This window comes from Glycine max, chromosome 5 (assembly GCF_000004515.6).
Source record: "Glycine max cultivar Williams 82 chromosome 5, Glycine_max_v4.0, whole genome shotgun sequence".
In the NCBI taxonomy this organism is placed as follows: domain Eukaryota; kingdom Viridiplantae; phylum Streptophyta; class Magnoliopsida; order Fabales; family Fabaceae; genus Glycine; species Glycine max.
The window spans coordinates 39,927,590-39,945,389 of record NC_038241.2 but is presented as its reverse complement, the minus strand read 5'-3'; the positions used below and the strand labels follow the sequence as shown (position 1 = coordinate 39,945,389).

The following is a 17,800-nucleotide window of genomic DNA, read 5'->3' as shown; positions in this document are numbered from 1 at the left end:
TACGCAGGACTGATGAAATTCATTCAACCTTTCATCCCGGCTTTTATTATGTCAGTCTAAAAGTATTATTAATTAGTCAATGTCAATCATGTTTCAGCAGTTTCGCTATATTTGAAAGAGGGAGACATGTGTGCGTTCTGGAACCCATTTTCAGTGATGCAAACACGGGTTCACACTTTCCAAAACATGAAATTGAGAAGCAAGAATTTGTGTTTGCCTGTTTACATGATTCCAACTGGATGTTGCGATGTGAGACGAAGATTTTCAAATTAAAAATATGACAAGACCAAAAATAAGTGAAATGGGGTGATGTTCATATTCTTATAAATTGAATATGACAATAATTAATACATTACTGGCTATCGTTTATGGATTTGTGAAAATTTGGCATGATGGCTAGAAATTATTCTGTGCGTTTGTAGCCAAATCTCTTTGTCCGTCGTCAGGGCCTGCTATTTCAAGGCTTCATAGTCGCTCAGTCCTTTGGTACTTGTTAACCACAACCAAATTAAATTAAAAAATTAAGGTTGAATTAATCTACAAGTCTCTATAAATATGTCAATTTCTGAACTTTTTCCTTCAATTTCTAGTAAAAAAATTGTTTTCCCAAAAGTATTTATTTTTAGGTCCCTAAATCGTCCGTTTAAAATTAGATGAGGCAATGAGACAATAGAATTTGTACAATTGTGGTTATAAAACCTCAAACATATAAAAATAGATATAGAAGAAATAGATTTTGACGTATAGATGAACCAAGAATGTCAAAATGTCAGATTCTAACAAAATCCACGATTTTTCTAAACAAACAAAAAAAAAATAACGAATTTCGTTACCATAAATCCTTAACGTCTAGTCATTCGAATCGCATTCTCGACATTGAACAAACAGGGACTAACATAATATGACCAAAGCCATCCATTACCATGTTCTGCATGTGATCAAGGTATTATATATAACAGCTTCTCCATTTCATTTTCTAATCCCATCAAATTTGATAACAGTATCCCTTGTCAGTAACCATTGTTACAGAATAGAAAGGCAAGTGGTGCGGTCACTATGTAAAAGAAGCATGACATGTATAAAAAAGGTTAAAACAATAGAAAACATCATTTCATAAACAAAAATTCTAACTTCCGGACGCTGCATTTGACGAATCCATCTTTAAACTTCATTCACTCGCTATACGTCTACGGTTCTAGTTATGACTGACTCTATTGTAGCCATGTCACAAACTCCAGGTAAAATATCAAAAACAAATAGCAACCGATAGAAATTTGATATCCGTACGTGAGTTTTTATAAAATGGCTCAATAATATTTTACGGAGGTTTCCTGTTTTAAATTACAAAGACTTGATTTAAAAACTTATGGTCGGCAAAACAGGCACGAAGCACGCGAAAAACAGGAGCGTAAGAGAATAGAAGTGAAACAAGGCTCATTCATACAGCTGAAGAAGTTTCGTCGTAAAACTAAGCAAAAAAGTAAAGTACAAGTAATTTCACAAAGTATCTTATCATCGCCACCAAAAAAGCAAGCGCAGGGGACTTCTTAATTCCCAGCTATCATAAAAATTTAACAGACTCCGACTAATCTAGAGCTCATCGTGAGAATCGTCCTCGTCTTCTTCGCCTGATGCACCACCACCGCCTGGGGCTCCTCCAGATCTCTGATACACAGCACTAATGATTGGGTTGCAAACGGCTTCAACCTCCTTCAGCTTCTCTTCATAATCTTCTTTCTCCATACTCTGGTTGTCATCCAGCCATTCCAGTGCTTCTTTCACAGCAGTCTCAATTTTCTCCTTTTCATCAGACTCCAACTTGTCAGCGAGCTTGTCCTTGTCACTGATCTGGTTCTTCATGTTGTATACATAGGTTTCAAGACTGTTGCGAGCATCGATCCTCTCCTTCACCTTCTTGTCTTCCTCTGCAAACTCCTCTGCTTCGCGAACCATTCTCTCAATTTCTTCCTGGCTAAGACGTCCCTTTTCGTTTGTAATGGTGATCTTTTCTGATTTACCAGTGCCCTTGTCTTCTGCCTTCACATTTAGAATGCCGTTGGCATCAACTTCGAAGGTCACTTCAATTTGAGGCGTACCCCTGTTCAATTACCAAATAAAATACCAATGAATTACAAACATTAAATTGAGCAATATTGAGAGAGGACACTGCATCATCAAAGCAGGTAACAAACCTTGGGGCTGGAGGAATTCCAGACAGATCAAATTTCCCAAGAAGGCGGCAATCCTTTGTGAGACTCCTCTCGCCTTCGAAAACCTGTATTAAGAAAAAGCAGTGAATTCGAGTCAACCCCGTCATAGTTCACTACAGTCATGCATTTTAGATTTAGAAGAAAAACACGCATCATGCCCTTTAATGCAAATTGAATAATGGCACCATACCTGAATGGAGACTGTAGTCTGCTGGTCCTGATAGGTGGTGAACACCTGAGATTTCTTGGTTGGGATAACAGTGTTTCTGGGAATCAACTTTGTCATGACTCCACCAACAGTTTCAATTCCGAGAGTGAGGGGAGCCACATCCAGGAGAAGGATGTCTGGATAGATATTGCCACACAACGATTAGAAAGTGTTATGCTTAGCAATCTAATTGCGTAAATAATATTTATGACTTCGGGACAAGTAATTTAAAAGCTACATTACAGACTACGGTACCTTTGGTTTCTTCACCACCCTCTCCACTCAAAATGCTTCCTTGCACTGCAGCACCATAGGCAACTGCTTCATCAGGGTTGACACCCTTGTTTGGCTCCTTTCCATCAAAGTAGTCCTTCAAAAGCTGTTGTACCTTTGGAATCCTTGTGCTTCCACCAACAAGAACAATCTCATCAATCTGACTCTTCTGTAATCCTGCATCTTCCATAGCCTTCTTCACTGGCCCCATGGTCTTCCGGAACAAATCATTGTTCAACTCCTCAAAACGAGCTCGGGTGAGTGGCTCAGAAAAATCAACACCATCAAAAAGTGATTCAATTTCCACGCGGACCTGGTGCTGGCTGCTGAGAGCCCTCTTTGCACGCTCAGCCTCTCTCCTCAGCTTGCCAAGTGCTCTGTTGTCCTTGCTAATATCCTTTCCATGCTTTTTCTTGATCAATTTAATGAAGTACTCCATTATTCTCTGATCAAAGTCCTCACCTGGAAAGGGGAAACAGAATAGCAGACATTAGCAACAAAAGGAAAAATTTAAGGAAAGATTATATAATTTCATTTCCATAGAATAACAGACATTAGCTTGTGTGTATGTGTATAAAAGTACTCACCTCCAAGATGAGTATCTCCATTTGTGGCAAGAACTTCAAAAACACCATTATCAATTGTCAAGATACTGACATCAAAGGTCCCACCACCAAGATCAAAGACTAGAATGTTCTTCTCGCCACCTTTCTTGTCCAATCCATAGGCAATGGCAGCAGCAGTGGGTTCATTGATAATTCTAGCAACATTGAGACCAGCAATGACACCAGCATCCTTGGTGGCCTGCCTCTGAGCATCATTGAAGTAAGCTGTGCATTTTAAAGGAAAATGTGAGATATTGAAATAAAGGCAAAAGCAGGAGGAAAACAATCAAATTGCAGTTGAAATAAGTCGTGAATTGTTCCAGACTTCCAGTTACCTGGGACAGTGACCACGGCATCATTAATTTTCTTTCCAAGGAATGCTTCCGCAGTTTCCTTCATCTTAGTCAGAATCATGGCACTGATTTCCTCAGGGCTGAACACCTTGGTCTCACCATCCTTAATTTTCACTTGTATGTAAGGTTTTCCATCCTTGTTGACAATCTTATAAGGAACAAGCTTCATATCTCTTTGAACTTCCTTATCTTCGAACCTGCAAAAAGATAAATGTCAGTCACCATTGATCCCATCAAATCAAATTGTCAAAAATCAACTTGAGTAAGTCTTACTTTCTTCCAATAAGTCTCTTGACATCAAAGATGGTCCTTTCTGGGTTGACAGCTGCCAGATTCTTGGCAGCCTCTCCAATTAGTCTCTCACTGTCGGTGAAAGCAACCCACGATGGGGTGATACGGTTACCTTGATCATTGGCTATGATTTCAACATGGCCGTTCTTGTAAACACCAACACATGAATAGGTCGTTCCAAGATCAATCCCGATGACCGTCCCCAATTTTGTGGCTTCCTCCTTAGCAATGGAAATTGCAAATAAACATCCTATGGAAAAATATCTCAATGTTAGTTACATAATTGCAGTTTTACAACACTGAAACTCATCAAAATGGAATTAATTTCTGCATTTGCACATAATAGTGCTTGACAAATGACAAGCCCGATAAACTAAAATTTATTTAGCATAATAAACGATAAAATACAATAATGATATGAATCCGTTAACAAATTACCATAAAGACATTTCTACTTTATACTTTTTACTAATGTATTCAATTATCAGCCGGAGGAAACTTCACGATGTCATATTCAAATCGCAAATACGCAAACGTCAATCCTTTGAAAAACCATGCAATGAAAGCAATAATCTTAAGCAACAAACGGAACAAAACTTCTTTCCATGGCTAATACTAATCACTCCGCTTAATAGTGAAAATCTTTATCGACAACTTAAAAAACAAAAAACAAACGAGCATTGCTAGTTAGTTAGAAACATATTTGCACGAAACATTAACGTCGACCAATGATAATTTTGAAAACAAATGTTGATTAAAAAAACTTTAAAATATATAAAATCTGATTTAAAAGAAATCAAAGGTACGTGTGTTAGTTACGAAATATAAAATCTGATTGAACAGAAATCAGAGATAAATGTGTTGGTTACCAAAAGTATTTTGCAACAATTAGCATTTTCAAAAACAAAACGCTCCCTCGGAAATCGGAATAACAACTCCAACTGATCACTGTTGACGAAATTCTCAGATGCAGAGAAACGCATATTACTCAAACTCAAACGTGAAAGATCCTGGAACTAACGAGTTCGCAAAGAACGTCACCAAAAAGCAGAACATGGCACGATTTACGAAATCCTCCTAAGCAACTACGTCTAAGATCTCAGTCACTGATCTACCGCTACGTAACACAACGAATCAAACAAAACAGATCCAAAAAAAAGTTCAAAGAAAGAGAGATCTGGTTACATTTTTCCACTTGCGCATTTAAACAAAAACAGCAAAGAGCTAAAAGAAAACATGATCAGATCTATTATGTGGTGAAAGTTACCGAAGGAAATGATAGCCAGAACAATCAGAGAACGGCGTGCCCACGAGCCAGCCATTGCTCTCTCTCTCACACACACACTTTTTCTCTTTCTTTATCTTCTTCTAGCAAGTTGTTAAGATTATGAGTAGAAAAGGTTAAGTTGAAGGTGCGAGGGCAAAGAGTGTAATTTGTAATTGGTTTCTGGGTTTTGAAATGGCACGAGGGAGCGAGGCTTTTATGTAGTGTGGTGAGGGACTCTACCGAAACCTGGTCATTTCGTGAACTTGAAGCTTGACGCTCGAACATGTCATTGATGATGACGTGGACCAATAGAAATTTGGCTTTTTGTTTTTTCAACCAATCCCATTCCTTCTAGTGTTGGGAACACCTGTGCCGTCCATCTTTATGACCTCAACTTACAAGACTCAATCATCTAGGTTCTTCTTCTTCTTATTGCTAATATTATTGTTATTATTATTAAATTTTAGTTAAAGGTAAATATTTTTATATATAATAGTCATTTAATCATATCATATAAACTAAAATTTTTTATTGTATTATTTTAGTAAATCAAATAATATGAAAAATAACATTTAAATATAACAATATAAAACAATAATATTTTACATATAATAGGATTTTTCAATTTTTGAAATAAAATATGATTTAATATTAATTTCAAAATAATAGCATACTAATGATAGATTTAGAAGTGTTCACGCGTGGTTTAGTTTGATTTTTTTTTACAAAAATCATACAAATCAAGCATATAAATAATATATGGTTTGATGTTGTCTGACTTGAATGTAATATTAAATTTTAATTAAATCAAATTAAATTTTTTTATTATTCAATTTGGATTGTTTTGACAAGTTTTCATATTTTTAAATTTATTTTTCTATGATTTCAATTTTAAAAATAGATTAAAAAAATCTTATCATACATCGTTATCTCTCCTTTAATGATTTTTTTTCCATCCATAATATTTAAATTTAATGTCTTATTTAAGAGATTTAAGTTTAATTTTATTCTGACCAACGTAATGTTGGAGATTTTATTTGGTAACTAATAAAAAAAATCAACACTATAAAATATAATAACTAATTGAGTCATTATCTACCCAAAAAAGCAATATTTACATAACTAAAAATACTAAAGCAACTAATAAAACACAAAGGAAATGAAAAGGCTTACTTTCTCTACGTTGACTGTGTCTGAGGAGCAACCTTAGAAGCCAATTAAGTGGAAAGAATAACATGCCTTACTCTTCTTCATCAGTGTTTTTTTTTTTTTTTTGGAGACAAGGTCTTTGATAATAAGCAACAATTACGAGATAGAGAAAATTTATATCTTTTGCTTAAAATTTATCTTTAGATGAGAATCTTACTTCTTTTTGTCTTAATCCTTCCATTTGCCTTAAAGATACTGCCACCCTCTCTTAAGAGTTATTTGGTTGAAAATAAAAAAAAAAATGAAAGAAAATAAATATTTGAATTAAAGAAAAAAATAAAGGTGTAGGATTCACATCAAAGTTAATTTTTTTTTCTGTTCTTTCTATTTAGGGTGAGTTTATTTAAACTTATTTATTGAAATAAATATTTATTTTAATCAAATAAGTAACTTTTTATATTTTTAGTATGTTTATCTAAACTATTTTCACTTAAAAAAATATAATTTTTTTTACTTATTTTAAGAAGTAAATTCTTTCTATTTCTTAAAAAAATACTTATTTAAAAGAAATTAAAAATTTAAACAACTCTTAATATCATTGCATAAAATATAATATAAACTCATAGATCCTTTGAAGAATTTGAGATATACTTGAGAACCAAACAATTTAGTCTTGTGATTCTATGAATTACTCAGTTGTGTTTGTTATATTTATTTAGATGCATTGAAGTATTGTCGTTATTTAAATATTTTGTATTCAAAATTTTCATGAATTGTGTTTGTTTAATATGATTTTTATTGATGTGTAAATATATACATATGTAATCTTATTTTAAATTCATTTTAGATACCATGGTTTTTCATATTAGCACAATGGTTGAGAACAACATTGTTTGCGAACTAACTTTTGTTAGTTGTTTTATTCACTAAAATTATCATCTCAGTGTAAGTGTTGTTTTCAAAGCATAAATTTGTCGAGTATGAACATACTTAAAGATATAATTTACTTAGTTACATTTATTTTAGTTTGGTTACTACTTCAGAATTAAACATAAAATGCATCACTTTCGTTATATTGTTAATATTCATTTAATTTAGATGTTCATATTTTGAGGATAATATTTTTACTTTTATAAAAAATTATTTATTTGACTTTATTTATTAAGTAATTTAAGACTATTATAATTTTGAGATTTTATATTTTTTTAGTACGAATTGTTATTTTAGTGAAAGGCATTACAAGAAATATGTATACCAAACCATGTTTAAGGTAAGTTAGTTTAAACTAAAAAAATATATTTTTTATATAGTTTTTTAATAAATAAATAGAATTTGCTTATTAAAATAAGTGAAAAAATTGTTCTTTCAAGCAAAATAATTTAGACAAACACACTAAAAAAATATAGAACTGTTCATTCTAACAAATAAATTTAAACAAACTAATGTTTAATGATGACAATATAAGAGGGTGTGTAATTGAGTTTTAATCTTGTTGGTCTTTTATTTTTAATATTGATCAAAGAGTATTAGTATAAGAGTGAATACGATGACCATCGTTAAAAAAAATATAGGATTGTTTAAAATTTAATTTCAAGCTAGAATAATTAAATGCAATTTTATAACTTTTTTTAGAAATTACTTAAAAATATTTCTGTAAAATAATCAAAATACTCTCGGTTGACGGCATAAATCTATCCAGGACTTTTTTTTTCCCAAAAAAAAAATATTTTTAATATGTCTATAATTTGAAAATTTTCATTTAAAGGGAAAAAAAATCAAGTATTTTTTAAATTGGAAAAAGTTTGGAACAAAACTGATTTATTGGGTAATTATTTATCATTTTTACATGAAAATAGTTATATAAAATTATTTAATAAATGAGAAATTTCAAGGAGAACAAATTTATTTTGGGCTTGATTTAGGCTAAAGATAAGTAGAGTGGTGTATCAACAAGGAGTGAATGTGCATTTAATACACCAATAAATACCTTATTCAAACTCAATATTAAAAGCAAAACAAATACCTTTTAGATATAATAGCTACTTGTTGATGAACTCTATAAATCTAAAAGCTTTGAATAGTTGAAGTTAGAACAACTTACTCAAATTTAAATTTTTATTCTCTTTTACCTTTAAGCTTGATCCAGTAAAAAAATTTAAGTTGTAAAAAATTCTCAAAATACTTTTATATCTTTTGAGAAAAAAACACAATTGTATTTAAGTTAGATGTGCATTTGTAAGACAACAATCTTGTTTGTAAGCACCCTCAACTTAAACAAATATGTTTATTTGTTTTAGCGCTAAAAATATTTTGGTAGGTAATAATATTTGTGTTGTGGAAGCTTGCAGATGAGTTTATTGTAAGATTCAAAAGTGGTGGTAAAAAAATACTTGTATCTTTTGTTAAAGATAGTGAAAATTTTGTGAAGTGTCAAAAACTAGACACAATCTCGAAAAGAAACAATATAAATTATTGTATTTTCTTGTTGGCTTTTCTTATTATTTTTGTTTATTTGAAAAAACATGATTTTAAGTCATTAATTATTGTTTGTGCCTTAACATTTTTTAAAATATCATTGTCTTACACTACAAACACGACAAACAATAGTGATTTTTATATCACAATTTAACTCTTAAATCAATTACGTTTTTTTATTTATAAGGTTCAAACATAAAATTTTACTTAAGAATTGAGTCTAATGTGGATGTTTTTATAAGTACATATGTTATAATAATGTAATTTTTTCCCCTTAAATCTAATTGCAAACTTAAAAAAAAAAAACTATTACAGTGATAAAATTTTAACTTCGGTACAACTTAAAATAATTTATTTCAACTATTTTTTAAAAGGTTTTTAGATATATAAATGATAATTTTTTATTGATAGTCATGATTTTCATGTTAATTACGTATATCTACTGACATTACAAATTATAGTTAAATTTAACTTAAATGTATGTATACTTTTAAAGTTAATAAATAATTGAAATATTAATATATTATTAATACAAATTCCTCACTACAACGATAAAAAATAAAAAAAATTGATTATACATTAACATTAGAAAATAATTTTATATCATTATTCAATTATAATCTATCATATATGATAAATTTATTAATTTTAGGATAATTATTTTAAAAATCATATCAACGATAATTTATTTAAGATTAAATGACAACATAAAATTATGGGTTAATTAAGATTTTAATTCTCAAAATTTCTAACTTCCAATTTTAAGTCCCTCAAAATTTTATGACAATTTTTAATTCTTGATTAATTTGTTATCATCACTTTTAGTTTTTTTTAATTTTTTTGTCCATTTTTAGCCTACAGTTTATTTTTATTATTCAAACATAGTTCATACTTTATGTATTTTTAGCCCCTCGTTTATTTATATTTAGGATTAATTTTGAGTAATAAAAATAAATAAAAAACTAAAAATGGACAAAAAAATTTAAAAGGATTAAACGTTATGACAAAAAATTAATAAAAGAATACAAGTTATGAGAAAAAATTAATAAAGAATTAAAAGTTATCATAAAAAAATTAAAAAACTAAAAATCTTAAAAGAATAAAAACTGAATTAACCCAAATATTATTTAAGCTGTACATAACCATTAAAATCGTAAAACAATTCAATAATAACAAAAGAGCAGTGGCAGTGAGTATAGCTATGGCTATACCATATGATATGGTATTTTTGATTTGATAAAATAAAGAGCAATCATAGCTGTTATAATACCCCCATAATCCAGTGACTGCAAAGCCCACACCATTGACACGGCGCGTAGAAAAGAATCGACCGATACCTCACATCATATGGCATTGATTTGAACCTGGAGCTCGTAACACGCGCGGGAAATGTCGCGTGGCCCCAAATGACACCGCTCGCACACGAAAAATGAAAATCGATATCGAGCAAGCATTTCAAAATAGAGCCGTTGATGGGAGGATCGTAGCGTGGAGATTAACCCTATTTGAATCAACGGCGGATATTGTCCGGGTGTGTTGTACAGCGAATATAAAAAAGCAAGTATTGAAGAACCGAAAAAACTTGAAACATTGGCGTCTCTGCTTTTTCCCACACTCTGCTAGGGTTTCAGAGTCGCCGCGCTCCCTCACTTGGCTTCGACTCGCTCTCTCAATCGCTGATTCCACTCGTTATCTCGTCGTCACTAAGTGAGTTCTCCCTTCCATTGATTTTCTTATACTCGCTATAATCCCTTATTAGAACCCTTGCTTTGTTCTTCTTATTATTTCCACTGCTTCCGCCGCTGATCCGAGTCAGTGGTTTTACTTCATTCCACTGGTTTAGGTTTTTTTTTTTTTTTGATCAGAATCACTTCGTAAACCTTCTTTTTTAGTACTGTTTGATTTTGTGTTTTATTTGAATCGGGAGTGTTCGGGATTGTTGATGCACTGTGTTGTTTGGCTGTTTGAGGAAATGTAGAACATCGATATGTAGTTCTTCTTGCATTTTCGATCTGTTGGGACATCTGCAAACAGTGTTTGAATGTGCTGAAGCGTATTTTCTGAGCAATGGGGTGCTTCCATTTTGATTATTTGGGATGTAGTTTGTTGCATTTCTGGGGTTACTTCTTAATGTTATTATACACTTGTTATTACCATGTTCTCTTTATGTGGTGACATAGGGTTTATGAGAGGTTTAGGTCAATTTCTCATGAGTAGAAAACACTAGTTTTATCTATACTGTCTGTGCTATGGTTATATATCAATATCTCTTTGTTTATTTTTTTCCTGTTGAGATAATGAGAACACACTTCAGGAGTCTAGTTTTGTATGCTTTATGGTGTCACAGGCCCATAGCCGTACGCATACATGACACTTTGTCTATCATTTACGATTTATTTGTCTTTCTTAATCTCACCACTTTTAAATTTGTTGCACGCTGAATCAGCTGGTCTTTTGTTGTTAACACTTTACTTCTGCAATTATTTTGCATTTTTTCATTGCCAGCTATATCCATTTTTTGTTAGTATTGTACATTCATTATTTTTTTTTGAATTTTTTCCTTTTTTGCTTGTCTGGTTTGTATTTTGTAATTTGGTTAAGTTATATTTTCATACTAATGTTTGTGATAAGTCATGGTTGCTAGTTTGTTTTGGTGGATAATTTTTCATGCCTTTAATGTGTTTCAGGTTCAGATGGCCATGGAGGTTACTCAAATCCTTTTAAACGCGCAAGCAGTCGATGGCACATTAAGGAAACAAGCCGAGGAAAGCTTGAAACAATTTCAGGAACAGAATCTTCCAAGTTTCTTGTTTTCTCTTGCTGGGGAACTGGCAAATGACGACAAGCCTGCAGAGAGTCGCAAGCTAGCAGGTTTAATTCTGAAGAATGCTCTGGATGCTAAAGAGCAGCACAGAAAAATAGAATTTGTTCAAAGATGGTTGTCATTGGACCCAACTTTGAAATCCCAGATTAAGGCATTCTTGTTAAGGACACTTTCTTCTCCTTCTCTTGATGCCCGGTCAACTGCATCACAGGTTATTGCTAAAGTTGCTGGCATTGAGTTGCCTCATAAACAGTGGCCTGAATTGATAGGATCCCTCTTGTCTAATGCTCATCAGCTTCCTGCCCCTACAAGACAGGCAACACTTGAGACCCTTGGTTACATCTGTGAAGAAGTTTCCCCTGATGTAGTAGACCAGGATCATGTAAATAAGATACTCACTGCTGTTGTTCAAGGGATGAATTCAACAGAAGAAAACAATGATGTCAGGCTTGCTGCCATAAAAGCATTGTACAATGCATTGGGTTTTGCTCAGGCGAATTTTTCTAATGACATGGAGCGGGATTATATCATGAGAATTGTGTGTGAGACAACACAATCTCCTGAATTGAAGATTCGACGAGCAGCTTTTGAGTGCTTGGTAGCTATTTCTTCGACATACTATGAAAAGTTAGCTCCTTATATCCAAGATATCTTCAACATCACTGCCAAGGCTGTGAGGGAAGATGAGGAGCCGGTTGCACTTCAGGCAATTGAGTTTTGGAGTTCAATATGTGACGAAGAAATTGATATACTAGAAGAATATGGTGGTGATTTTAGTGGGGATTCAGAGGTTCCCTGCTTTTATTTTATTAAACAGGCACTTTCATTTCTTGTCCCCATGTTATTGGAGACACTGCTGAAGCAAGAAGAAGATCAAGACCAGGATGAAGGAGCATGGAACATTGCTATGGCTGGAGGTACCTGCTTGGGATTAGTTGCACGGACAGTTGGTGATGACATTGTACCTTTGGTTATGCCGTTTATTGAAGAGAATATAACCAAACCAGATTGGAGGCAAAGGGAAGCTGCAACTTATGCCTTTGGCTCTATTTTAGAAGGTCCCTCCCCTGATAAACTTGTGCCACTGGTGAATATGGCTTTGAATTTCATGCTCACTGCATTGATGAAAGATCCAAATAATCACGTGAAGGACACAACTGCATGGACTCTAGGGCGAATGTTCGAATTTTTGCATGGATCAGCTCTGGATACTCCGATTATTACTCCAGCAAACTGCCAACAGATTATTACTGTGCTGCTTCAGAGCATGAAGGATGTTCCAAATGTTGCTGAGAAGGCTTGTGGTGCTCTTTATTTTCTTGCCCAAGGCTATGAGGATGCTGCATCTGCGTCCTCTCCATTGACCCCCTTCTTTCAAGATATTGTTCATGCTCTTCTCACTGTAACTCACAGAGAGGATGCTGGAGAATCCCGCCTTAGAACAGCAGCCTATGAAGCCTTAAATGAAGTAGTGAGGTGTTCTAATGATGAAACAGCTCCTATGGTGGTACAACTTGTTCCTCTCATCATGATGGAGCTCCATCAGACTCTTGAGAATCAGAAGGTTTCATCTGACGAGAGGCAGAATGAGTTACAAGGCCTTCTATGTGGTTGCTTGCAGGTTATCATACAGAAGTTAGGATCATCTGAACCAACAAAGTATCATTTCATGCAGTATGCTGACCAAATAATGGGTTTATTTTTGAGAGTGTTTGCTTCTCGAAGTGCAACAGCTCATGAGGAGGCTATGCTTGCCATTGGAGCTTTGGCCTATGCAACTGGTGCTGATTTTGCGAAATACATGACAGAATTTTACAAGTACTTGGAGATGGGTCTCCAAAATTTTGAGGACTACCAGGTATGTGCTATCACAGTGGGTGTGGTTGGTGATGTATGCAGAGCCTTGGAGGAGAAAGTACTGCCTTATTGTGATGGGATAATGACCCAACTTCTTAAGGATTTGTCCAGCAATCAGCTGCATAGGTCTGTTAAGCCTCCTATTTTTTCATGTTTTGGAGACATAGCCTTGGCAATTGGAGAAAACTTTGAGAAGTACTTGTTATATGCAATGCCTATGCTTCAGAGTGCTGCAGAACTCTCTGCTCATACATCTGGTGCTGATGATGATATGACAGAATACACAAATTCTTTGAGAAATGGAATTCTAGAGGCATACTCAGGGATCTTCCAAGGATTTAAAGGTTCCCCAAAGACCCAGCTTCTGATGTCTTATGCTCCTCATGTGCTGCAATTCTTGGATAGTTTGTATATGGAGAAGGACATGTAAGTAATTTTCTGTAATTCTAATTCTGCCTGTTTGTGAATTTTGCATCTTCAAATTTTTTAATTTGTTATTTTAATTTATTGGTGCCTCTTGTCCTTCCAGGGATGATGTTGTGACTAAGACAGCAATTGGCGTGCTTGGAGATTTAGCTGATACTTTGGGCAGTAGTGCTGGCCCCTTGATTCAGCAATCTGTGTCTAGCAAAGACTTCCTCAAAGAGTGTTTATCATCTGATGACCATTTGATTAAGGAATCTGCCGAATGGGCCAAGTTGGCAATCAGTCGAGCAATTTCATTTTGAGGCTATTGCTATTTCATGGCTTCTAGTTCTTGCATACATCTGCATTTGTTGCGTGGGGGTCTCAACTGCATACATGAGTCGGGTCATCACCATTTTTGGGAACAGGTGTTCGGTCATTTGGGTCTGCATTTCATGTCAGCAACAACATAACATGGTCATGGAGTCTGCTTTTTCATTTTTATTTTTAAAAATTTATTGTTCTGCATTGCTATGGAGGAAGTCGGTGGGTGATGACCAATCTTTCTTCTGCTAACTTGGCAGAAAAGATGTGGTTTTTACGTACAGGAGGAGAAACAGGGTGAAATGGGGGAAGGAGCAAGAAAGGAGATAGATGATATCCCATGATATCTGCTGATACCGTAACTATAGGAGTCTATGGTGGTCCAGATATTATGTCCTTTACTTTTTTTTTTCTTTTCCTATTACTATTGGCTGTAGAGTGAAACAATCATCTTAGTCCATCCATCCATGTGTTTGGGATAGGTAATGCAACATATTTTAGCCGTTCCTTGAAATTATTCAAATAATTTTTTGTCTCCCGCATCAAAGTTTTTTTTTAATTCTTTGATCACCTATGTTTAAAGTCGCATACTCGCATGTATGAGGAATGTGTCATGGGGCGTGTTTCTTATTCGCTGCCTTTTAGTTTTGAAGTTCGTATGTCGTGTAATATAATATATCGTACATGGTTTTTAGATGCCCTTACTATCAAGGCCTTACCTTTTAGTGGTACACATAGGTGGCCGTTACATGATTAAAATGTCGTAGCCAAGCCAATTGTTGGTAGCGTGTTTATATGGCATTCAATTTGAGTTGAGTGTTTGGTTATACCAAGTTGGTTCGGACGCCAGCATGCAGTTTAAAGCGGGTTCTGATTCGTTAATGTAGTTTTTTACAAGAAGGCAAATGTCATATTTACACTCAAGCTGATTGTTCAAAATTAATGTCTACTCGAATTATTGCTAACTTTAGCTGCTTGTGTTTTTTTACTGAATTTAATTAGAATCGTTTAATGTCTGATTTCTGTTACTCTTTTGATAAAAAAAGAAACTATTTTTTTTGGGTAAAGACCTGATATTCTGACGTGTTTATATACTATGGCTATTTGTTCCGATTATCTTTTCTATCAAGTAATTTTGCGTGTACTCCAATCTTGACAATGCACACCAACCTTTCAATAATTAAGGATGACTATTTGAATCTTTTTTTTTTTTTTTTTAAATATTTTGCTAGAATGAATTTTCAAAAGGAAATTCTAATAGGATTTAATTGAACTGCGTAGGCCAAGGGTACATTATCCTTTAGCCAAAATTTGGGTGTTTGGAATGATAGTTATTTTAAGGTTTAAATGTAATTTTGATATTTCATTTTATTGGATAGGTAATTAGTTTCTTCATTTTAAAACAGAGATATTTGATTCTTCCATTTAGTAAAAAAAAAATAATCACAATTATAGTAATTTATTTTAAATAATGTGAGAAATAATATAAATAAAATTGAAAATTGAACTAAATTTTTTTATTTGTTAAAATACGGGATCAAATAAAATGACCAAATAACATTTTGAAATATGAGATTTAAAATTATGAATTTTTTAAAATAAAAAGATCAAATATCTCTATTTTAAAATGAAAGACAAAATCATAGATTAAACAAAATAAAAGAAAGATTTAAAATTATGAATTTTTTAAAATAAAAGATCAAATATCTCTATTTTAGAATGAAAGACAAAATCATAGATGGAACAAAATAAAAGAAATAAAATTACATTTAAGTCTTATTTTAATAGTTATGTATATCAAATTTTAGATAAATTAATTTCTGCAATTATATAATCTTATAGCTAATTTTTATTTGTGTTTTAAAAAATGCGTTACACATTAAATTTTTAATTAACAAAATATTAGATATTTAAAAATGTTATAAAAATTCGCAAACAAACAACATAGAAGCATAAAAGCAAGCCTCTACACGTAACTTATACAAGGGATTGATTGTTTTGTTTAGTATGATTAAACTTTAGGATGTCCTTTTCTCTGACGCAAACCCTTATCTCAAGGAAAAAATTAGTGGTGTATTAATTTTGTAGTACATTGTTTTCTAAAATAAAGTTAATGATTGAGTCTTGGTTCAATTTTACTCCTTATAACTTGCATATGACCTATGTATTTTTTGCGTTAACTGACTGAGCTTAAAACTTTTCCTCAACAATTTTAAGGATAAATTTCTTGCTTTGGTTGTACAAGACGTAATATATAATGTAAAATATCTATATTTATATATAATGTAAAAGTTTTTACCTTATAATTGCAGCATTATTTGTAATTTGTTATTCTTTTAATTTTTATTTTACTCACTTTTAATCTCTACCATTTTTGTTTACATATACTTATCTCCATAGAAAATGTATATTAATATAATAACCACAAAGTGTTATTTCTATTTATTAACAGAACCTATTTAAACCATTGATTTTGGCACGTATTTAATTGCCCTGAGGTAACATATTATCACTTAAAAAATGTGAAAAATGAATTTAATTGCTTTTATTGCACTATAACTCACACACTTAAATATTTTAGTCATAAAAATCTAAAAGTAACCACTGATGTGATGTTACTTAAAGAGAGGATGAATGTTTGTAATATATTATTTAATGATGTTATTAATGATAGTTACAATTTTTTTTGTGTGTAAAAAATACTTATTTTTTGGGGTACAATTCAATATAAATTATTTAAACATTATATATGCATTAATTGGTAATAAGCTGTTCACTAAAAAAAATTGGTTATAAATTTGTTTTTATTGTTTAATTTTTGTTCATATGCAAATTCTCTTTTTAACCTTCTCATCACGCGCAAAATACGAACTTAATAAATCAACGGTCAACACAACAAATTTCTTTTTTAACACAATATTTTCTAGATATTAGTATTGCTTACCTTTTTATACTATTAATATTTAATTTTAATTAGCTTCTACGTTGTGCTCTCACGTGGGTTTGCCAACATTATTTTTTAAAATTAACACTGTAGGAGTAAGACAAAATTAACATTTGAAATAAACCTTGTGATAAATTTATAACATGTAAAATTAATTTAAACAAGTTAATTAAAAAATTAAAATGCATTAGAGGAAAAAGGTATGTTTTTTTAATCAAAATATTTTTTATTTAATTCTTTAAAAGAGAATACATCATATCATATATTAATTCAGAAAAAAACATCATATCATATAATATGAATAGATTATGAATATAATAATAATATATTGTTTGCATTAATATTTAATCATAACATTATGTATACTCCTCAGTTTTGTAATAATTTCTTTAAAATTCAATGTTAATTTCTTATTAGATGATAGATTTAAATATTTTTTAGCATTTTATTTAGTATTTTTTTATTTTTTATTTTCATAGTATTTTAGGTAATTTTTTGTCATTGATCAAAGTGTTATTTAAAGTATTTTAAAAATAAAATAAAAACAAACATAATTTATAAACAGTAAAAGAAAAAAAAATTACAAGAAAAAAAATAAAAAATAAAAAATTACAA

The 17,800-nt window shown here is 32.0% G+C and overlaps 2 protein-coding genes across 2 annotated transcripts; one reads left to right on the top strand and one right to left on the bottom strand.

Annotated features, from left to right (window-relative positions):
* Positions 1-1,414: 1,414 nt before the first annotated feature.
* On the bottom strand, positions 1,415-5,396 carry BIP4 (ER-binding immunoglobulin protein BiP4). The gene is given in 8 exon segments (NM_001251807.2): positions 1,415-2,098; positions 2,193-2,275; positions 2,401-2,555; positions 2,674-3,153; positions 3,279-3,521; positions 3,632-3,846; positions 3,923-4,190; positions 5,208-5,396. Coding segments are annotated over 8 exon segments (2,007 nt in total). The 5' UTR covers positions 5,263-5,396; the 3' UTR covers positions 1,415-1,590.
* Positions 5,397-10,389: 4,993 nt separating this feature from the next.
* LOC100805445 (importin subunit beta-1) lies at positions 10,390-14,755 on the top strand. The gene is made up of 3 exons (XM_003525282.5): positions 10,390-10,538; positions 11,519-13,938; positions 14,042-14,755. The coding sequence occupies exons 2-3, from the start codon at positions 11,525-11,527 to the stop codon at positions 14,238-14,240; spliced, it is 2,613 nt and encodes an 870-aa protein (XP_003525330.1). The 5' UTR covers positions 10,390-10,538; positions 11,519-11,524; the 3' UTR covers positions 14,241-14,755.
* The last annotated feature ends 3,045 nt before the right edge of the window (positions 14,756-17,800 follow it).